Source organism: Orycteropus afer, unplaced genomic scaffold (genome assembly GCF_000298275.1).
Source record: "Orycteropus afer afer isolate SDZICR_OR568_19922 unplaced genomic scaffold, OryAfe1.0 scaffold00315, whole genome shotgun sequence".
NCBI classification, from domain to species: Eukaryota; Metazoa; Chordata; class Mammalia; order Tubulidentata; family Orycteropodidae; genus Orycteropus; species Orycteropus afer.
In genome coordinates, this window is record NW_006921902.1 from 1,337,199 (window position 1) to 1,361,162 (window position 23,964).

At 40.4% G+C, this 23,964-nt stretch overlaps 1 protein-coding gene across 1 annotated transcript in view; it reads right to left on the reverse strand.

The window, feature by feature from the left end:
• Window positions 1-23,964, reverse strand: part of NTM (neurotrimin) — a 921,102-nt gene that overhangs the window by 460,104 nt on the left and 437,034 nt on the right. The window contains exon 2 of the mRNA XM_042782435.1: window positions 2,774-3,006. Within this exon, the coding sequence (XP_042638369.1) occupies window positions 2,774-3,006 (233 nt within the window). The remainder of the gene's footprint in view (window positions 1-2,773; window positions 3,007-23,964) is intronic.

Sequence of the window (23,964 nt, forward strand, 5' to 3'; positions counted from 1 at the left end):
CCCACCAGCCACTCCTTGGAAGGAAGGTTGGGCAATCCTACTTCTGTAGTGATACTGCCTCGGAAACCCAAGGAGGGGTCACTATGAGTCGGGGCCTACTCGACAGCACATAACAACAACAACAACAACATCTGGGGAGAGGGCAAAAAGAGAAAAAAAAGAGAAGGTGAATAATGAATAAAAAAATGGGAAAAACACAAAAAGAAAAACAAGGAAAGGGTTACCCACAAGAAAGGAAAAAAAATAAAATAAAATGGAATTAGGAATAGGGCAAAGAAAAGAAGCTGAAAACTGGAACTTGGGAAGGGAAGAATAAAGTATGATAATAAAAAGGACAAAAGTAATAATAATTATAGTTTTCAAACAGACAAAAACAAACAAACTATAAAAAAAGAAAAAAAAAAATTGCCATGGCAGGGCAGTGCACCAAGGCTCTCTCAGAGCACACAGATTGGGATGGTATTCCTGTCCACCTAGAAGGTGGGTGGGAGTGAGGGATAGCCTCACCTCTGTTCACCAAGATAGTGTGAGATGTACAAGTAACAAGGGGAATTCCACATCTTTTCAGTTGTCTGTGTGTCTGGGATGTCTTTGTAGTTTCCAGCAAGCTGAGCCTGGTCTTAAGTCCCTGGCATCTGGAAGAATGCTGTCACTTTAACTATTCAAAATGATCAAGGCACTTAGAAACATTCAAAATGGCAGCACCTTCTGAACAGGCAAAAGTCCAAAGCTCAGCCCACCTTCCTCTTCACTGCTGATTTGCCTTTTATCCTCCAGCCACCAGAGCAGTCTGTGCAGGCCCAGGCTAGCAGGGCTGATTTTTAGGTTAATTATTAATCCTACCACCACTCGGCAATATCCAAGCTCTCTGTGCCATCAGGATTGCTGCCAGACCGCAGCTCCATATGTCTTTTCTGGTATTTTCATGCAGATTTTTCTGCAAGTTGGAGTTTAGTCCACTTTTATTTCCTTCCCTTCAAGGTTCAGGGGTCCAGGATTATCTTCTGTATCTGTGTTAATTAGTTCCCCTTTTCTTTGTTCAAGAGGGTCTATGCAGTCTTTCTGCCTATTCTGCCACCTTACCACAATTCACTTTATGTTCTTTTAAGAACTATTTATATGGGATCAAATTGACAACAGCAACTTGAAAGATTAGATGGGAATCTTCTGAGGCAGTGCATTTATGTCAATAAGTTAGAAACAACTCAGAAAAGGAGAGTGAGAATATTTGCCTAACTAAAATAATGTAATTAATGCATTGATGTATGTTTTGCTGTATATATTCTCAATGGCAACAACAAAATAATTTTTAAAAAAAATACTGGTTTTAAGAGCAGTTTGAAAAGTATTCTTATACAGAACTAGGAAAATAAACAGCCATCACAATTTTCTTTTGGGAAGAAAGAATAAGGGGAACAATAATAATACAATAAAACTTGGTATACTCAAACATTGCCATAGCATCAGGGGTTCAAATATCCCACTGGAATGACTCAGGCCAGAGCTCATGTCCTTTTTATAATCACCTCCTCATCTCATTATTTCTCCCTATTTCTTTTCAAGTATGTGGAATCATGATCCATGTGTCACTGGCCTTCTCACAGCTAACTTTACCTTAATTCTACCAGTTTGAGTTTTTCCTTCTGAAGCCACCTTCATTCCCCTTATTTCTCTACTGAATCTTTTGGCAATTCTCTATCCTCCATTGAAAGATAAAGTTGAGCATGTCATTAAAGAAGACAGACAAAGGGGACTCCAGAAAAGGAGTATACTTCCCTGGTGCTGCCATTTACTTCATGAAGGAAATTTGGAATCAGGTTGGGAAACCTGACAGAAAAGCCACTGCTTGGGGATTAAACTTAATAGAGCAGAATATTTGGTCCATTGCAAAGTGTATTAGAAAAACTAAAGAATAATGCAATAGTTTTAAAATTGATCCAAAGGGCAATGCTATGTGGCAGTCCTTCTGGCATTCAAGATTTTGAGTTCTTCCTCACTATATTAGAAATCAACCCAATATAGTTAAGTGCAGCCAAAGAACAGGGCACCAGATGCATACCTTAAAGGTAAGATGCAGTACCAGAAATCCATAGTTAGGGAGATGAAAGAAGGTACAGGCAAGTTGGAAACAAACAAACAAAAACAGTCATAATGAGTGTGTCTGTATAACTCTGTAGAGAATCTGTTGGTTGGATCTGTATTGAAAGGGTGGGCTGAGCTAGGGCATGATATATATGTGTATAGTACTGTTGTAGTTGTTATGTGCCGTCGAGTTGGGCCCGACTCATAACGACCCCTCCTTTAGTTTCCGAGGCAGTATCACTACGGAAGTAGATTGCCCAACCTTCCTTCAGAGGAGTGGCTGGTGGTTTGAACCACCAGCTTTCTGGTTAGCAGTCAAGTGTCTTAGGCACTGTACTGCTAGGACAGCATTAAAATACTTGCCTTAAATAAATCACAGCAAGCTTAGAGTTGGATGTAACCTAAGGAACTTAGGAGAGAGAGGAAAAAAAAAAAAAAAAAACGATGGAGCACAGTAACTAGAAAATAATTTTCTGGAAAAAAATATTTGAACAAAATTAAAATAAAAAAATCACAGTTCTACTCAATATGCAAATTACTGAAAATATAGGTTCTAACTGCAACATGACAACCAGGAAGCTGCTCTAGCCAGATAAGACAAACAGATCTGATGGGCATTGAGGGTCACAGATAGTCTCTAACTAATCTTTCCCAGCTTCCCATCTGTAGCCACACAACTAAGCCCACCTACCTTGTACAATGAGGTGAACCCGTGAGGTTTTTGGGTGGTTGTCTGTCTGCACAGAGCAGGTGTAAGGGCCTTCATCATACACATCCACATTCTGGATCTCAATGCTGTACTGGGTCTGAGTGTTGCTCAGCAGGACCACACGGGGGTCCAGACACCACTTGTCATTTCCAGCATAGAGGATTGTGCTGCGGTTTAGCCAGGCCACACGGGTGACTCGGTTGTCAATTGTGCACCTGTAGGGAACACCAGAAAATTAGGTCAAAGGATTGAAGATAAAATGGGAGTCATCAGAGTGGAACTTTCTTGGCAAGGCAAAGATGGCTGTCATCATACACCGTTTTCCCTTTTGCCCCATAACCCCCAGTATAACAAACAAACAAACAAACAAACAAAAAGCAGTAGCCATAGAGTCGATTCTGACTCCTGGCAACTACATGTGTGTCAGAATAGGACTGTGCTCCATAGGGTTTTCAATGTCTGTTTTGTTGGATGTAGATTGCTACATCTTTCTTCTGAGGCACCTCTGGGTGGACCTGAACCTCCAAACTTTAGGTTAGCAGCCAAATGTATTAACCCTTTGCACCCTGCAGGGGGCACACTCTCTACTATCCACACACACATTCACACATTTCACTTTTTTTTAACAAGTTATCATGGGTATACAGTCTGGAACTCAGTAGCAGAGGTCTTAGAGGAGTACAGGCTCAGAACAATGACTGCCTCAGACTTCTGGGCCATGAGTAGTTCAGTACTTCAAACAATTCCCAGTTGTAACTTTGAAGCACCTTCCATGCTTCTATTTCCATAATGGCTGAGCTTCCCCTCTCCACCACCCAGCACTGCCAGTCTTCCCTTTGCTCAAGGGCTTCAATAGATGATGAAAATCCCCCAAAGGTGAGATGCAGTATCAGAAATCCACAGTTAGGGAGATGAAAGAGGTGAAAGCAAGTTGAACACTGTTTTAGGTATTCCATGTGACTTAAATCATGAAATACTTATATCCATCCTTAAGGAAGTTCTATTGGTAAAGGGATCAAGGCACAAAGAAAATAAATGCTCTAAGAAAAAAGCAGGGAGGGGGACCTTCCTTTCCCCCCCAAAAAAAGGAAATTAAGCCTCTGATTTTTTTTTTTTTCTCCTCTTACTTCTAGTTGGTATTTGTTCTTAGAGTATGTCCACAAATGACAGTGAAAGCACCACAGTACAGACTTTACAGTTACAAACACATTTTAACAAGTAAGAAAATTTACAAATAGATAGTTAAGAATAATGAGGATCCACCGCAGCTTTTTAAGTCATGCAGCTGATTATGTGCTAGACCGGAGACCCAGCTTTTACCTAATAAGAGTGATAGTTCTCATCTCAATTAGTGAATTCTGGTAGTAAGCTTCTGAAGTAAAAACTAAACATGGACCACCATCACTTCTATTTATCTTCATTATATCCAGCAGAAAAAATGTTGAATTGTAACTATACTAAAGGCATCTTTCAAATTCATCAAACTGTTTGCATCTATACAAGCAGATATTTTTCCTTTAACTTTTGTATCTGGGTTCCCCAAATTCTGGATGCTCCTTTCTCTTTTCCTGCACTTTCAAATTTCTCACTAACTCTCTTCAAATCATTATCACATTTCTCCTTCTGTATTTATTTTCCCTCCTGAAGCATAGTGGCTAAGGCATTTGACTGCTAACCAGAAGGCTGGTGGTCAAACCCACCAGCCACTCCTTGGAAGGAAGATGGGACAATCAACTTCCATAATGATACTGCCTTGAAAACCCAAGGAGGGGTCGCTATGAGTCGGATCTGACTCAACAGCAGTGAGTATGGTTAGGTTTGGTTCATGACACCAACTTAGTTCTATGGCTTCAGGGTAAATTCACAAGCACAGTATTCTGATCCTAACTATAATGCTGGAAAGATTAATGCATCTTGGGATGAATAATGATGCTTCAAATCTGTATACTCTTTTGCAGCATCCATGGCACTTTTACATTCACACTGTCTCATTTGATTCTGGAAAGAAATCTGTACACTAGATGCTTTTATCCATTCTTGCTGTTAAAGAGCAGTACTATCAGATTTGGAGTGGTCTAGTGACTTTCCCAATGTAATAGCTAGTATAGATAGAGTCAGACCTAGCATCCAGGTTTTCCAGTTCCTGGTCCTGTGAATTCTTCAGAATGTGCAAAAGTGTATTTTTCAATGGGGAGGGGAAATGGCCTTTCACTGAATTTTCAGAATGATCTGTGACCATGAAAAGTGTAAGCACTGCCACAGAGCACACCACTACCCTAGGCAGCCTCTCTTGAGATGAAACATCCTGTGTTTTGCATTTTTCTGCCTGCACTTGTGTAAATGTCACACAATCATTGCAGGCACAGGTGGGAAGCATCCTGTAAGGCTCCTGTGGGAAAAACCAATCAACCAGAAACATCTCTGGCCTGGCATATAGCAAGTTTTGTGCTGCTTATTGTATCATCACAAAATCATACTATGGTTCACTTATTGCCAAATTACAGATGGTATAATTGAAGCTATGAAATATTATACAAATTGACTCACAATACACTGATATTAAGCTCCAAAACTAGGATTCAAATCAGTTTTATCAGATACCTAATTCTTAGTTCCTATTGTCTCCATAACCAAACCAAACCCATTGCTGTCAAATTAATTCCAACTCATAGCAACAATACAGGACAGAGTATAACTGACCCACAGGGTTTTCAAGGCTGTAATCTTTACAGGAGCAGATTGTCGTCACATTTTTCTCTCACAAAGGGGCTAGTGGATTTGAACTTTTGACCTTCTGATTAGCAGTTGAGGGTTTAACCACTGCACCAATAGGTCTCTATCTAAAACCACCAAACCCTTAGCTGTTGAGTGGGTTCCGACTCACAGTGTCCCTATAGGACAGAGTAGAACTGTCTCATAAGGTTTCCAAGGCTATAAATCTTTATGGAAGCATACTGTTGCATCTTTCTCCCACAGAGGGCCTGGCGGGTTTGAACAGCAGATATTTTGGTTAGTAGCTGAGTCCTTTTAACCAGTATACCACCAGGGCTCCTTGCTATCCCTATAGGGACTTCAAAAAAAATGATTTTAGATTATTAGATTATTGTTAGGTGACACAGAGCCAGTTCTGACTCATAGCAAACCTATGTACAACAAAATACTGCCTGGTTTTACACCATCTTCACAATCACTGGCTGTGCTTGAGCACATCATTACAGCCACTATGTCAATCCATTTCATTGAGGTTCTTCCCCTTTTTCACTGACCCTCTACTTTACCAAGCATGATATCCTTCTCCAGGAATTAGTCCCTTCTGATAAAATGACCAAGGTACCTAAGACAAAGTTTGGCCATTCTCACTTCCAAAGAGCATTCCAGCTGTACTTCTTCTAAGACAGATTTGTCTATTTTGGCAGTTCAAGATATATTCAGTATTTTTCATCAACACAACAATCCAAATGTATCGATTCTTCTGCAGTCATCCTTAGTCATTGTTATGCTTTCACTTGCATATGGGGCTACTGAAAATACCATCACTTGGGTCAAGTTATACCTTAGTCTTCAAAGTAACATCTTTGTTCTTTAATACTTTAACTTTAAAGAGGTCTTTTGCAGAAGATTTACCCAATGCAATTTGCCTAGTAGGCTTTCTTAGCAATCTGTTCAGTTCATTTAGATTGTTGTTGTTATGTGCCATCAAGTCAGGCCCGACTCATAGCGACCCCTCCTTGGGTTTCCGAGGCAGTATCACTACGGAAGTAGATTGCCCCATCTTTTTTCTAAGGAGTGGCTGGTGGGCTTAGATTAGTATTTCACAAATCCAGTATGCATTAGAATCTCCTGGAAGACCTGATAAAACAGATCACTGGGTTCCTACTCCCAGTGTCTCTGATTCAAATAGGTTTGGTGTGAGGTATAAAATTGATCATTTCTGACAACTTCTCAAATGATGCTGATTCTTCTGTTTTGGGATCCCACTACTTCACACATCTGTTTCTTTTGGATTGAAAGCAGCAGCGTGACTGGGCACTAGGAAATGACTCTTGTTTGAAAGTTATTTCCCATTACCTTATAGGACAAAACTTTCTTTTTACTAGTATGTTCTGGAAGGCCAGAAGCAGAGGCTTTCCCCACCCCCCCTCCATAATCATAGATATTTGACCAGATGAATGGTCACAGTGCAGGAAATATCAACCAACAACTCTAAACTGATCGAGTAATTGTTTTTGACACCCATAATAGGGGCAAATCACAACCTAATGATGAATACAAGAGGACTGTCCTGGGCTTCCTTGTGTCTAATTACTGAAAACTGACTGAACCTGAATCAGTCTCACCATAGTTAGAGGGCCAACGTTGGTGATTTGCAGATACACTAACACCCTGAACACAACCGATTCCAACAAAGTTATGTTGTCCTGCTGATATACTACACAGGAAAGTTGGCATGTATTCAGCTGTGGTTTTGGGCACATCCAAGGTCATGTTTATATGTCCAAACTGTCACTGCTGGATATCAGTCTTACTGAGCCTCGATGGATTAACATTGGCTTCTGTGGAGATGGATCACAAAGGCAGCTTGGCAGCCAAATCCTGTCACCTCCTCCTACCTGCCCCCATCTATCTGTCTCATTTATCCAGCCTCCACAACAATGCAGAGGAGATTTTTTTATAGGCTAAAAAAAAAAAAAAAAAAAAAACAATGAGCATAGTTTCTCTCTCAGCTAGAGCAAATGCTTCAGTTGGCAGGAGTGGGCAGAAAGTCAGGTGTGGGAAATTCAGTCCACATTTCTCCCTCTTCTCACAGAAAATCATTAAATTACCTCTTCTACAAAATCACTCCTAAACACACCATGGTATTCCACCTCTTCAGGAAAGTGATCAGCTATATGATGAACTGACAGTGAGGAAGGTTTCAAACTCAACTATCCCTGACTAATCCTGGTAAGCATGACTGGACAGGGCCATCATCAGTGATTGGCGACATGGTCACAGGTCAGCATGATGCAAGCTAGAAAAGAAATGTGGAAATAGAAAATGTGGAAATGTCCAAACCAAACCTTTACAGTCTCTTACTTTCACACCCCATGAACCTGAGGTCAATCCTATTACCCCAACATCCCTTCCAGTTATCTTGCCCCATATGTAACCAACAGAGAAACAACCTTTCTAAACTCAAGGGTTCTGTATTGAGTCTTGGAACTCCCAACTCCCCACATTCCAAAGAGTTCACAACTCTGATAGCCTCCTCTTCACTAGCCTCAATTGCTATTCTCTAGGTTCTCCCTATAGTCTAGCCCTCCAGCCAGTGCTCATTATCTTTCAATGTTTCTGTGAATCTCTCTTCCACCCCCACAACTCCTGAGGCCCTCCCCTCCTGTATGCGTAGTCCATAGTCTGGCTTATATAACATCCTGGGCAGTATCTAGGAAAAGAGAAAGCCAGTAGGGATATTTGATTTTCCATTTTAGTGTGGAGCCATGATACTGTTAGTCTCTGTGCACCTTGTTCCTTCACTTGGAGAAGTTCATCTTTTGGACAATGTCATGGTTGTTAGGTGTCATTGAGTTGGTTCTGCCTTGTAGTGACCCTGTGTAGAACAGAATGAAACATTGCCCAGAACTGTGCCATCCTCACAATCATTGCCATGGTTAAGACCATTGTCACCGCCACTATGTCAACCCATTTCATTAAGGGTCTTTCTCTTTTTCACTGACCCGTTACCTGACCAAGCATGATATCCTTTTCCTAGGACTGGTTCCTTCTGATAACATGACCAAAGTATGAGAGAAGAAATTTGGTCATTCTGGATTCTAAGGAGGATTCCAGCTGTACTCCCTCCAAGACACATTTGTTCATTCTTCTTACAGTGTATGGTGTATTCAATATCTTTAGCTAATACCAGTATTTATATATATATAAATTCTTCTTCAGTCTTCCTTATTTATTGTCCAGCTATCACATGTATATGAGGCTACTGAAAATACCATGGCTTGGTGCAGGTGCACATTACTCTTCAAAGTAACATCTTTACTCTTTAATACTTTAAAGGTCTTTTTGGTTTGTTTGTGTGCGTGTGTGTATGTGTGTACATTTGTTTTTTCAGCAGAGTTGCCCAATAGAATGTGTTGTTTTATTTATTGGCTGCTGTTTTGATGGGTGTAATTGTAGATCCAAGTAAAATGAATCCTTGGCAACTTCAATCTTTTCTCCATTTATCATGACATTGCTTACTGGTCCAGTTGTGAGGGGTTTTATTTTCTTTATGTTGAGGTATAATCTATAGTAAAGGCTGTAGTTTTTGATCTTCATCAGTAAGTGTTTCAAATCTCTATTTTCAGAAAGCAGGGTTGTGTCATCTTTTTATCACAGGTTGTTAATGAGGCTCCCTCCAATCCTGATAGCACATTCTTCTTCATATAGATAGTCCAGTTTCTTAGATTATTTGCTTAGCATACAGATTGAAAAAGTATGGTAAAAGGATACAACCCTGACACATAATTTTCTTGATTTTAAACCATACAGTATTATTTCATTCTGTTGAAAGGTTGGTCTCTTGGTCTATGTACAGGTTCCTCGTGACCACAATTAAGTGTTCTGGAATTCTCATTTTTCACAATGTTACTCATAATTTATGATTCACACAGTCGAATTTCCTTGCATAGTCAATAAAACAGAGTAAACTTTGAATTGTGTCCCTCCAAAATTTGTGTCAACTTGGCTGGGCCATGATTCTCAGTGGTTTATAAGTTACATAATGATGTAATGTGGCAGATATGTAATAATACCCCATGATGTGATCTAATGTGATAAGATGATTAGGTGTAAAAGGATTAAGATTAAAGGAGGGTTGCAACACCCTTAGTCTCATCACAGTCCTGATCTGATATAAGGGGAGCTTCCAGCAGGTGTGGCCTGTAACACCTCTTATAAGAGATAAAAGGAGAGAGAAGAAATCAGAGAAGGGGGACCTACTACTACCAAGAATGAGAAGCCAGAAGACTGTTGTGTGGAAAGTGAATTTGCTCTGTAAATTTTCACCCAAATCACAATTTAAAATAAATAAAGAAAGAAAATGTTCTAGGAAACTAAGGCTTTAGGAAGGTGAAGGCCTGAGAAGAAAGGGAGGAAGAATACAACGAAACATGGAGATGTATCTCTGAATATCAAAGGGATGACATATACTGTGATACCCAGGTGACATATACTGGCTTTGTTCCTTGACACCACACATTCAATATCCAAGGATGGGTTTCTTACATAGTATCCTCTTTTAAGACTTGACAAAATGTGTATCTTTCAATATTCAGCATTTGGTAAAAGTTAATTTATCTTAAAGTCTATTGATTCAATTAATTAGAATAAATTTTAAAAATTGAACTGTTCTTTTCAGAATCATGCCAGAGTTAAGTATTATAATTGTATATTTTAGTCTCTTAGATTTATAAAGTGTTTTATAGCTTAAAATGTTGACATTGTTATTGGCTCATTTAATTTATACAACAGACCTGTAAGTTAGGTGTTATTTCTCTATTTTGCAAATGAAGTAACGAATATCATAGAGATTAAGTATCACATCAACAAATATGAAAGTTGGAATACAAATTTCTCATTCATTTAATTTCAACTCTATAGCTGTTGCTAATGTATCACACAGTCTCCTGACAAGCATATCTCTACTTTCAAATAAAGATAAAGAAAAAAAAAAATGACTACAATTTACCACAATCCTGTATCCAGGATTCTTGTATTGTTGTGCAGGAATCCTCCTAGGAGCAAGACTCCTAAGAAAGTCTTCCTTTAGAGCTGGCACTCTGAACTCAGACTTCTATCTTACTAAACTGTAAAAGAATGAATTTCTCTTTGTTAATGCCATCAACTTGTGGTATTTCTGTTAAAGCAGCACTAGAGAGCTAAAACATCTTTCCAGTTTGCATTCAGCCAAGATCCATCTGACTTCAGCAATGATATCTTTTGTTCCTTGTCTTCATTTCAGTCTGGCTTGAATTCTGGCAATCCTTGTCTATATACTACTACAACCATTTTTTAATTATCTTCAGCAAAGTTTTACTGGTGTATGATATGTTATTTGATAATTCCCACATTCTGTGGTAGTGCAGTGTCTAAGGCACTTGATTGCTAACCAGAAGCCTGACGGTTCAGACCCACGAGCCACTCCTTGGAAGGAAGGTTGGGCAATCTACTTCCATAGTGATACCACCTCAGAAACCCAAGGAGGGGTAGCTATGAGTTGGGATCAACTCATTGGCACAAAAGAACAACAAAAGTTAGATAACATTTCTTTGGAATGGCACAAATATGAAAACTTCCAGTTTCTTGGGAAAACTGAGTGAATGCCTCCAGTGCTGCATTTGTTTGATCAAATATTTCATTGACTATCCCATCATTCCTGGAACCCTGTTTTTTGCCAATTACTTCAGTGCCGCTTGGGCTTCTCCTTTCATTACCACCATTTCTTAATCATACACTACCTCCTGAAATGATTGAACATCAACCAGTTCTTTTGAGTACAGTGAGTTTATTTATTGACCTCTGCTTGATGGGTGTAATTGTGGATTCCGTCCATCTTCTTTTGATGCTTCATGCATCATTCAAAATTTTGCCCATAGAATCTTTCAATATTGCAACTCGAGGTTTGAATTTATTTTATTTTATTTTATTTAGTTCTTTCAGCTTGAGAAATGCTGAGCATGTTCTCTTTTGATTTCCTAACTCTAGGTCTTTGCACATTTCATTATAATGCTTTGCTTTGTCTTCTTGAGCCAGCATATGAAATCTTCTGTTCAGCTCTTTTACTTCAACTTTTTTTCCATTTGCTTCAGAAACTCTCCATTCAAGAGCAAGTTTCAGAGTCTTTTCTGACATCCATTTGGGCCTTCTCTTCCTTTCCTGTCATTTTAATGACTTTTTTGCTTTCTTCATGTGTCATATCTTTTTGTCATCTCACAATTCATTTGGACTTCCAGACTGGTCATTGGTATTCAATGCATCAATGTATCAAATCTATTCTTCAGATGGTCTCTCAATTCAGGTAGGATATATTTAAGGTTGTATTTTGTTTTCATTGACTTGTTCTAATTTTTTTCAGATTCAACTTAAAATTTCATGAGCAATTGATGGTCTGTTCCACATTCAACCTGTGGCTTTGTTCTGATTATATTGACCTTCTCTATTGTCTCTTTCCACAGATGTAATCTATTTATTTCCTGTGTATTCTATCTGGTGAGTTCCACATGTATAGTCACTATCATGTTGTTGAAAAAAAGGTATTTGCAAAGTGTAAGTTGTGTTAGTCTTGAAAAATTCTATTATAAAATCTCCATCACTTCTATCACCAAGGCCATATTTTCCTACTACTGATCCTTGTAGAATTATAAGGATTATACAAGAATTCATCCTTTGTATTCTAATAACCAGTAATTACCAATTCATCTAAATTGCGTATTTGATCAATCTCAGACTGAAGAAGTTAGTAAAAAATCTTCAATGTCTTCATATTTGGCTGTTCTATTTGAGCACAAATTATCAACTGTTTGCAGCCTACATAGATTATCAATGTATTCTCTTTGATGATGAACCTGGTTGAATCTTCTGGTTGGCCAGAAGAGGATTCATCTACATATGCACCTGCTGCTCCATGACATAAGCACAAGGTATGTAAAAAGAGCCACCATGCCTGTAATTTTCTGCAGCTGCACCTATTGTGCCAAAGTTGTATAAATGCAGCCTTCAATGTCTTTTTCTCTTGCTGATAAAAATAGTGGTTTTATTGCACTCGCTGTCTTTACATAGAAAGAAATAGCTAAAAATGATTAAGCAAGCCCAGTACTTGTACTGCAGAAAGAAAACCAAAAAAGTATGGACTCAGGGGCTCAAGCTACTTAGATTTTAGATAGCAGAAGAGATAGAAAGAGAGAGAGATCTAGAAATTGGAAGAAAAATACAGAAAAAGGGGTCTGCCTATAACCTTCTAAAGATGGGCCAAAAAGAGTATTAAAATAAAGAAACAGATTATTGAAGAGAGGAAAACAAATCCAGACTTAACCTTTCTTAAACACACCTGCCTGATGATCTGTGGGCATAATGGACCCAGACAGTGTGTATTCCAACCATTCCTTTGATCAAATGCCCCCTTTAACTGCCTTTGAACAATAGCACATCTCAGGAAACACGAGATTATAGTGAAATGAGTGCTTCTGCCCTTCACAGCAGCTGGTCTCTATCTCCTCTGACTGCATAGAACTGCTCCAGTTGCCCCTGAGTTTGGTTCCTTGGAGTGTCTGACCTGGGCCATACCTCACTCTACTCCCCAAGCTGCATATGGAATCATCACAACATGACTGGCTCTGAAATATTGACATATGGTTACAGGGGCTGGAGTTTCACCTTCCAGTCTTGCTTTGGAAAGAAAGTACATTCTGGTAGAAACAAGCAGAGATGATGATGTGTCATCACCAAATTGCAGGGAATTCAGACTAAGTAATTGGTTTAAGAAATATGATTTTGTGACAGACTCCCATCTTCCATTATTGTAGACATTAGTTAAGCTTTGTTTGAAACTGAAATTCCAAAATGGACTGTGATCAAATAGCATCAGCTAGAACCTCAGATATTTATGGTAGGAGACGGCTTCACTAGTAGGGTTGCTAATTTTGACCTTACTGGTATTTCCAAAAAGTCTAATCACATGTTAACATTTATAAAATTGGTTTGGGTCATTTAGAGACACTAACATTGAACTTACACCAAGTCCACAACTGTTTCTTCTCTCGACCATTATGTATAGTGCTTTATGTAAAAAACAGGTGTGTACCCTGAAATCATAATAGGAGGTCCTGCATAGGGTGGGAGAAAAATATGGAACAAACTCAAAATAATAGTAAAAAAAAGACCAGTCTTACTGGTCTGATAGAAACTGGTGGAATCCCCAAGACTATGGCCCTTAAAACCAACCAAATCAAATTCACTGCCGGTGAGTTATAGCGACCACTGACTTATAGCGACCACTCTTTGGGTTTCCAAGGAGGTATCACTATGGAAGTAGATTGCCTAACCTTGCTTTTGAGGAGTGGCTGGTGGGTTTGAACCACTAGCCTTCTGGTTAGCAGTCAAATGCCTTAGCTATTATGCCACCAGAGCTCCTAGTCACTTTTATAATCCATTAAGACACACCCATTGCCAGTTGACTAGCCTATAAAGTGAACAATCACACCAGGGAAATATTCCATAGAACAAGCAATGACACTAGATGAAAGGGCAGTATTTCTCCAGGGGTAAAGCTCAAAATGCAGGAAGGGATAGGGAAAAGGACAAATGGAAACAATAAACACAGGGAGGAAATGGGAAGACTGCTTTTGCATTATGGGAATTGCAATCAAATTCACAAATCAAAATGTGTAAGAATTATTGAATGGAAGACAAATTTGCTCTGTAAACTTCACTCAAGTGACAATAAAAGTTTTCTGTTCTTTTTAAAAAATAGGTGTGTGGACTACAAAATCCTGCCCACTTATTAAAATAATGACAATGTTGAGAAGGCCTGGGTAGGACAAAGGAAACTCTTACAGTCAATTGACTAGAATACTTGCATACACTGGTTAACAGATCACTGAAGTCAGAGGTAGAGTCTAAGGAGGAAGGGCCATAGGTCTGAAGTCACATTGCTTAAAATATCAGGTCTCAGACAACACATCTGACCTTATTGAGTTTCGTGTAACTCATCAGCAATAAGGAGCCCTGGTGTGCATAGTTAAGCACTTGGCTGCTCATTAAAAAGTTGATAGCTCTAACCCACTAATAGCTCTGCAAGAGAAAAGACCTGGCAGTCTGCTCCCGTAAAGATTATATTCTAGACAATCCTATGGAGCAATCCTACTCTGTCGTGTAGATTTGCTAAGAGTAGAACCAACTCAACAGCATACAACAACAACATCAATGGAAACAGCATTTCCTACTGCATGTGGTTAATGAGATAATGAAGTGTACCACACATGCAGAGCCTGTAAGTGCACTGCTCTGTATGTAATAGAGACCCAGCAGAGGACAGTGGTTATAATCCTTTTGCATCCTCATTCTTAGGAATGCAGTAGTCTTATGTCTTGGACTAGACTGTAAATATTTGAAAGGCAAAAGACATGCTTTATTTTTCTCTTGTACCTCTATAGATTATGTTATGGAATACAAAGTAAGCACTCAATAAATATCTGCTGTCTGATACTTATTTGACTGAAACCTCCCACCTTTCACCACTACTGAAAAAGTAAAAGTCCATGAGGCCTGTGGCCCTGTAAAGGCCCACACTATAAGGATAACTATGCTGCATGCCCCCAACAACCTGCATGTATGTTCGGGTTACCTAGTAAGACTCTGGCACAAAATATACTACAAATGAGATGGCCTTAAGAAACAGGAGTTTATTCTCTTACAGTTTGGGAGGCTAGAAGTCCAAGTTCAAAGTGCCAGGCTGTAGGGGCTGTGTGAAAGCCCCTTAACCTTGGGCTTCAGCTCTGCCTCTTGCTCCTGGCCCACTGAAGCTAGAGACATCTCTTCACTCAGGCACCTACTGGCTGCTGAGGCTAACAAGCCCAAGGTCGACAAATAAAATGGCACAGTTCTGATTTTACCAAACCACACAGCAGGCCATTAATTCAAATCCATTGTAAGTCCCAAGGTTGGCAGAGCATGGCAGGCTGCTGAACAATGACATAGCTACATACCATAAGCTAGAAACCATTCCCAAAGCTGCTACTTATATATGAGAAGCAAACCACATACCCAAAGCAGCTACTCAGCTGCTCCAATAGATTTCACCATGGAGTTGATTACCAGTCTCATCATGGGGAATACTACATCCCAGCTCCATAGCCAGTCAACCAGGTCTAGCCAAGTTGACAGACAAATGTAACCACCAAAATGTATAAGCAAAAAATGCCAAAATGTCCACATTTCCCTTTACCTGTGACGACTGTTTGTGGGGGATCAGAACAGCAGAAGGGATAGTTTTTTCTCTAATGTCTTGAAGATATATCAAGAAGGTAGTGTTTTGTTGACCTCAAAGGAAAGTTCCTAATAATTGCATTTATTCATCTGTCCTTTGTGTCAGAGGCAAAAAAAGTAGCATAATGTCTAAAGAAACTCTGCTGAGTTAAGTGAACCATGACTTTTCTGCAATGAATGGCACATTTTGATTTGTAGTGCGACAAAATCCCAATACTAAATCAAATGGTGTAGGAAACTTTTTGTGTGTTATGGATTGAATTGTGTCTACAAAAAATATTTGTTATAAATCTTAACTTCTATATCTGTGGATGTAATACTATTTATGAGTGGTGTTTTCCTTGTTATGTTTATGAGGCTATGTCAATGTAGGGCATGACTTAAATCAATCACCTTTGAAATATTAAGGAACAAATTAGGCACAGAAGGAAGCAAGCACAAATGGTGTGAAGGTAGATTCCATTTGGAGATCTCCAAGGAATGCTAAGAAGAAAGTCAGAGGAGCTGAGATAAGGATTCCCCAAGCCTCCCCCAGAATAGGTATAGAATGCCTTTACCTAAAGCCAGCATCCTTAATTTGGAGTTTTAGCCTCCTAAACTGTGAGAAAATAAATTTGTGTTCTTTAAAGTCACCCACTTGAACTATTTCTGTTACAGAAGCACTAAGAAGTCAGTTTGCTCAATGGTTTTCATTGATTACACAGAATACATTTCATAGTTCTGAATTATAAAGCATCCTCCAATGTTTTCTCAGCTGCTTTCTGTGCCTTATCTCCCATCATTGCTCCACATGGACTAGCTGCACCAAACAAAGGAATCTACTCAATACCCCCAAGGATAACTCGCTATCTGTCACAGCTTCACTCCACCCACTCCACCTTGAATATCTTCCTCTTTTTCTTCATTCCAAATGCTACACATGATTTAAGTTCCAGATTAAATCCCACCTCCTTGTAGCCTCCAAGCTAGATGTGATTTCTTTCTACTATGAATGCCCCTGACAATTATCATTTCTATCTTTTACTTGGCAATGTATCTCACACTGCCCCCAATATCACTTGTGGTTTTCCTTAGTTCTGCTGTTTAACATGTGTTATTATCATATCACATTTTAAGTTATAGCTCTCACAAGCCATTTATTTATTCAATAAATCTTTGCTAAGTCCTTGTGGCAAGAAGGGATTCTATATTCTAGCACCAGAAGACTTAGGAGAAACTATCAGACCATAAGACTGTCAGCAAAGGCAGCAGAGCCTTCCTTCCCCAGATTAGTAAAACTGGCAGCTTTTCTTTTAGTTGTTTCCCTAGCATATTCAAAATAATCCAAATAAGGATAAACCAAACTCACTGCCATAGAGTCCATCCTGGCTCATAGTGATTCCACTGGGTTTCTAAGGCTTTAAATCTTTACGGAAACAGAATGCCTCATCTTTCTTCCATGGAGTAGCTGGTAGGTTTGAATCACCGACCTCTTGGTTAGCAATCAAAATGGCTTAACCATCATACCACCAGCTCCTTCATGGAAACCAACAGTTTCTAGGGAAGATAGCCTCAGAAATGCTGAGAGAGAATTCAGTGGAATTCATCATGGACTCCATGTACCATGTGACATTGAGCTCACATCAGAGATCCCTTGCAGTGCTCCACCTCCCCCCCCCCCGCCCACTCTGCTTTAGGAGCATGTTTTAGGTATGTCAGGCTACTTCTACCTCTTTTCTGAACAGTCTATTCACTATTTTAGGATTCAGTGTACCACACTTTAGAATGCCCTTTTCCCTATTGCCTTCTTAGACAAACTTTCATCCCCCTATCAAAGCCAAAGAGCTCTGGTAGCATAGTATGTGAGACATTTGGCTGCTAACCAGGTCAGTGATTCAAACCCAGCAGCTGCTTCATGGGAGGAAGATGAGGCAATCTATATCCATAAAGATTTGAAGCCTTGGAAACCCAACAGGGGTCACTATGAGTTAGAATCTACTCGATGGCAGTTTTTTTTTTTTTTTTTTTCAGTCAAAGCCAAGGAGCCCGGGTGGCACAGTAGCTAAAGTTCTTTACTGTTAACCAAAAGGTAGTCCATTCAAACCTGCAGCAGCTAAATGGGAGAAAGATGTAGCAGTCTGCTTTCATATAGATTTGCAGCCTTGGAAAGCTTATTCTGTCCTACAGGGTCATCACAAATTGAAATTGACTTGATGGCACTGGGTTTGGTTTGGGTTTCATAAAAGCCAATTTAAAATATGACCTTATATTCCAACTATTCTGTAGAATTTTTCATTGCCCCATGAGTGTTCCCCATATCTAAATATCCTGGTATATGTTTATGGCAATATATGCATGTTTTACCTTCCTATGATGTGCAGAGCTCTGGGAGGAAAAGGAGTATATTCTATATATATGAACCAAAACACAATGACTCTCAGTTACTTTCAAGGGCATTTTTGGATAAGGTGAGCTTTATGTGGGCTCTGGCAGGGAGGTAGGAGTTTGCTTAGTGGAGATGGCATGGGCATGGCATTTCAGGGAGAGGGAAGAGCTTGGATAAAGCATGATGGGACTGAAAACATTCTGTTGTATTGGGGGAAGGGTGGAAATCCAGACTACCTATAATATAAAGCATTGGTTGAAAATAAGCTAATAAAAGGTGAAGACAGAAAGTTAATGCACTACCATTCCTATTTGTCCTTCTAGTCCCACTTTGGACTATCCTGCATGACTCCCTGAATTCTGGCTTCCCACTGGGTTTAGCCAATGGGAATAAGTGGCAGGAGATGGTGTGAGTGAGGGAGGAGAGGGATGTAAGGGTATTTCTCTCACTGACTCCTTCACCACAGGGTTGCCAGAGGCTGGTTATGCTCCTCTATCAAGGATCACAGGCCCTGGTAGATGGCCATCTCCTATAGCTCCTTCTCTCAGGTGGTACCTACAGAGCTCCCTCTTTTCATCACTCAGTCTTGGAGGTGCTAATGATGCTTTGGTCTAACCATCTCCAGAATCCTGATCTGCCCCTTTCAGTTTTACTGCACCCCAGCTTCACCATTGTAAATATGCACTTTATCAAATTCTCCTCAGATTACCAAATTTGAGCAGGCTACCTCTCTATACAGCAACCCTGGCTATTGCAGGTAAGTTGTACTGTATGCCCTGTGTGACAGTTAATGTTATGTGTCAACTTGGGTAGGCTATGATTCTCAGTGGTTTGCCAGGCATTATATAATCATCTTTCATTTTGTTATCTAATTATAACAGCCAATCATTTGAAAGATTTTCCTTGGGATGTGCCTGCATCCAATATATATGGATGTTCTGGTAAAGCTCATGCTCTCTCTTGATCCTGCATTCGTCTCATCATCCTCTAACCTCTAGTTTTTGGGATGCAAGAAGTCTTTAGCCTGCCATCTCACCTGTAACTGTTGGGTTCTTCAGCCCCTATAACCATGTGAATCAGGAGAAGCTTCCACCCCACTGCCTGACTCATGGTATTGGAACTTGCCAGCCTCTACAATTATATAAGCCATTTCCCTGAAATAAATTTCTCTCTATATATATTTAGGAGCTCTCGTAGCATAGTGCCTAAGGCACTTGACTGCTAAACAGGAGGCTGGCGGTTCAAACCCACCAGCCACTCCTAGGAAGGAAGATTGGGCAATCCTACTTCCGCAGTGATAACTGCCTCAGAAACCCAAGGAGGGGTCGCTAGGAGTCGGGGCCGACTCGATGGCAAATAACAACACTATATATATTTACATATATGCTTCACTGGTTTTGCTCCTCTAGAGAGGACTGCCTCATACACTATGTTCATGATTTTTTACTTTATTTTGAAGATGCCAAGGGTACAGAAAACCAAGATGAAGAAATGTGCAAAGCCTACCTCAAATAACTTGACTTTCTCTCTTTCTTTCCCAGCCAGCTGCCCTCCTAGGCAAAGAATGAGACTCCAGAAAATGGACTCAACTGTAACCTCTTCCATCTTTCCTCCTTCCCTATCTCTGTCCTCATGGGTGGCATATGTAAAGTCTATACATAAGACTGGCCTTCAACTAATCCCTGAACTAGTTAGAGCCCAACCTGGCAAGAGATTAGTTAATTTCTTGGCTAAACTTAACATTTGTTTGAAATTACACTAGAGAAATCAAAGTTTGCCATGCAAACTGGGATGCATGAGCACTCTATAGAAAATGGATATGGACATACTTTTTTATTCCCAATCCCAATGATATGTGGCTGTAATGAAGGTCTCAGCTTGGGAGTCCTGATGTGCAATGTCAGTCCCTGTTAAAGTCAGTGGTGTGTGTCATCTCTGGCCTTATTTATGGTGCTAGTTTGAACTCTAATCACCTTTTGGGACACACTTTTTACTCCTCCCCCAGGCCTAGGTGCAGCCTCCAACTTCCCTCCCATTTCCTCTGAAGGACTTGAAAACTGCCTGTGTTGGGAGAAGTATGACCAAAGTCAGCACCCTGTCCAGCCTCAGGCTCCAATTTTCTTCCAACAACGAATAAAGCCCAAAGCCCAGGCAGCTGTGATCAGTCAGAACTAAGAACTCTTCCTCACTAGTGTTCCCTTAGCACCTGTGCATGTGTAAGTTGTACTGTGAGAGTAAGTCAGAAAGAATGAAATCCAGTTCATGGCCCAAAGCTGTTCTTTCTCTCTGGAGAAGCAGTTACTGCTCATCAATATCCAAAAGCACACAGGAAAGGAAGCAGACTAATTAAAGTTAAAAGCCCAAAGTGGTAAAGAGGATTCCTGGGCAGAAGACCTTCCCTGTTCTCTACTGAATGACCTTGGCCACATACCATTCAACCTCTAAGTGTTAGTACTGCATCGACAATGATTATCCAAGGCCTACGTGGAAGGGACAGTGGCTTTTAACAAACTGGCAACTTCCCACAAGAGAGATCACCACGTTACCAAGTGTCATTTCTACTATCTGAGAGGTTGAGGAGGCAAGTCAGGATAGGATAGCAAAACCTAGACACAGACGCTGGCTGGAGAGGCAAAGAGCTCTCCTTTCTCTTCCATGCATCATTCAAAGCCCAAGAGCAGTCTCTCCTCCCTCTGGAGGCCCTGTGAGGAGGGAGTAAGGGGTCCCCAGAGTCTGGAAAACAGTGCTCATTAAGACATAGGAATTAAGAATAATTAAGTGCAGAAGAAGTAATTGTGTCTCTCTAGATAGTTCATCTCCCTTGTGTTATTATAGCTGGAAGGCAGGCTATATCACACAGAAATGTGACCAGTGATGTCTGGGACTAAGACATCACCTTTTTTCTGATTTGCTGCTGTTTTGGAGCACCTCACCCATGCTGAGGTAGAAGACCTCAACATCTTCATATTTTCTATCAGATTTCTTCATCCATCCCTTATGACAGCTAGTTTTCTGAAAGACTTCCTCTCCAAGGAACACAGATCTCTTAAACCTGTTTGTTGTTGAAAGTGGCTCAGACCTGCTTCCACCGCCTTCTTCCCTTGCCATTTTCAGTGCAGAATGGAGATGGAGAAAAGAACACCACAGCAGGCCAACGCTGTCTTATCTATTTTATGTAGCAAGGACTGTGAAAGGCCTAAAAATTACTTTCCTAGACCAAAAGGAAAGGTCCAGAAAAAAAGTTTTGCAAGTGAGCTCACTTGAGGGAAAGAAACACCTATAATTCTGATAAATTGCTGACAAATAGAGCAAAGCTGACTGAAAGGGATCACAGGCTATGTCAGAGTGGTTATACAGATAATTTTTGTAAGCTCTAAGGTGAGGAGTTCACATCAATCCAGAGAACAATTAGCAGAGATGGAGGCAGGGTGTACAGGCCCAGGTCTCTAAGCCCTTTGATTCACCCCCACCTGTAGAGGACAGGGAAGGAGTTGATGTTCAGACCAGATCTCAGGGTCCATTTTATCAGCTCCTTGCCACTTCCCAGGCATCTTGTGTGCCTTTGCATCTAAAGGCTTATGTCTGCAACTCTCTTTAGAGCCTGCCTGGAGGCTATGGGAGACAGTTTACACCCACTCTGAGAGAGTAGGAAGTGTTTTGGATTTGTGTCCCCCCCAGGGCTGCCTGTAGCTGGCTAACTAGCATGGGAGTATGAAAGCTCAACTCTCTTTATGACCAGACAAGGTTTAGCCACTTTTGGCTAAAACAGTACCTTGGCCTGGCTATCTGCCATTCCATGTCCTGTTTCCTCCACTCCTTCACTGATTTATTCTGGAAGTATGCCTTTAATAAGTCACTGTCATACAAATCCTCATCTCAGGTCTGCTTCTGGAAAACTGGAACTAAGACAGTCACACTTGTAATTTTCACAAAGGCTTTATGATTATAGAGAAACCCTTAAGAAAAGGGAGTATAAGATGCTTTGGGGTTAAAAAAAACAAAAAAGTAGGTACAGATGGTTTTACAGTCAAGAATTGGGAAGAGATGTTCCATGCTCCTGTGAGTGAACAGGTAGGCTAGGAAGAGTCACCAGCCAGAAAGTCAGGACAGAGTAGAAGATCAGTATAGTTCTAAAAAGAGTTCTCCAAATATCAAGAGCATTTTGAGGATCTGGGGCACTGACACCAAGAGGAATATAATCTAGCTACGCTTAAGTGCTAAGGAGCTCTGCTGGTTCAGTGGCTAAGGTATTTGACTGCTAACCAGAAGTTTGGGGGTTCAAAACCACCAATTACACTGCAGAGTGAAGATAAAGCAATATACTTCCATAAAGATTTACAGCCTTGCAAACCCTATGGGGGTCACTCCAAAAACCAAACCAAACTCACTGCCGTCGAGTTGGATTCAACTCACAGCAACCCCTCTTTGGGTTTCCGAGGTGGTATCACTACAGACGGCAAATAACAACAACATAACAATCACTACAGAAGTTGATTGTCTCATCTTCCTTCTGAGGAGTGGCTGGTGGGTTTGAACTGCCAGCCTCTGATTAGCAGTCAAATGCCTTAGGCATTGCGTTACCAGAGCTCCTTAAGGAGGTTGCTATGAGTCAGAATTGACTTGACTTGATGTCAGAGTTGTTTAGTCTTAAGTACTACCCAATAATCTGAAGAAGGTTTAAGGGTTTTGGTGGTGGAGAGAGAACATTGTGAATTGGGAGTCTCATGGAGGGGTCTGGGCTGTTCTTATCTGAATAATATATTTGGATAAATAGAGAAAAGGTAAGGATAATTCACATAGGCAGACAATGAAGTCTAAAAGCTTTTATCAGCATGGCCTATATTTGTTAAAGAGCAAAGATGTCACTTTGAAGACTAAGGTGCCTAACCCAAGCCTTGGTATTTTCAATTGCCTCATATGCATGTGAAAGCTGGACAATGAATACGGAAGACTGAAGAAGAGCTGATGTGGTGGTGTTGAGGAAGAATACAGAAAATATCATAGACTACTGGAAGAATGAACAAAGTTGTTCTGGAAGAAATGCAGCTGGAATGCTCTTTAGAAGCAAGAATGGCTAGATTTATGCTCACCTACTTTGATCATGTTGTCAGAAAGGACCAGTCCCTGGAGAAGGATGTCATGCTTGGTAAAGCACAGGGTCAGAGAAAAAGGAGAAGACCTTCAACGAGATGGATTGACACAGTAGTTGCAATCACGGGCTCATATATAGCAAGGATTGTGAGGATGGTGCACTACTGGGCAGTGCTTAGTGTCATAGGGTCGCTATGAGTCAGAACCAACTTGATAGCACCCAACAACAATATATTTATGAAGGACATGGGTATGGGACAGGAGTAAGGGCTCTGAGCAGGAGCAGAGGGAAGGCAGCCTAGAAGGAAGACCGGTGTTCGATCATAGAGGACCTGGTTAGCCACATGGAAGAGTCTGCTCTTGTCTAGAGTTGATACCAGCAAGCAAGTCAGCTCTGGCTCATCAAGACTTCATGTATAACAGAATGAAATGTTGCCCAGCCCTATGCCATCATCATGATTGTTGATATGTTTGGGTAGATTGTTGTGGCTACTGTGCCAAACCATCTCACTGAGGGTTTCCCTTATTTTGTCTGTCCTCTACTTTACCAACCATGATGCTTGTCTTATCTGTAGTTGTTGTTGTTGGATGCCATCAAGTTGTCTCCAATTCATAGCGACCCTATGCACAGCAAAATGAAACACTGCCTAATCCCATGCCAGCTCCATGATCCTTGCTATACATGAGCCCATCGTAGCAG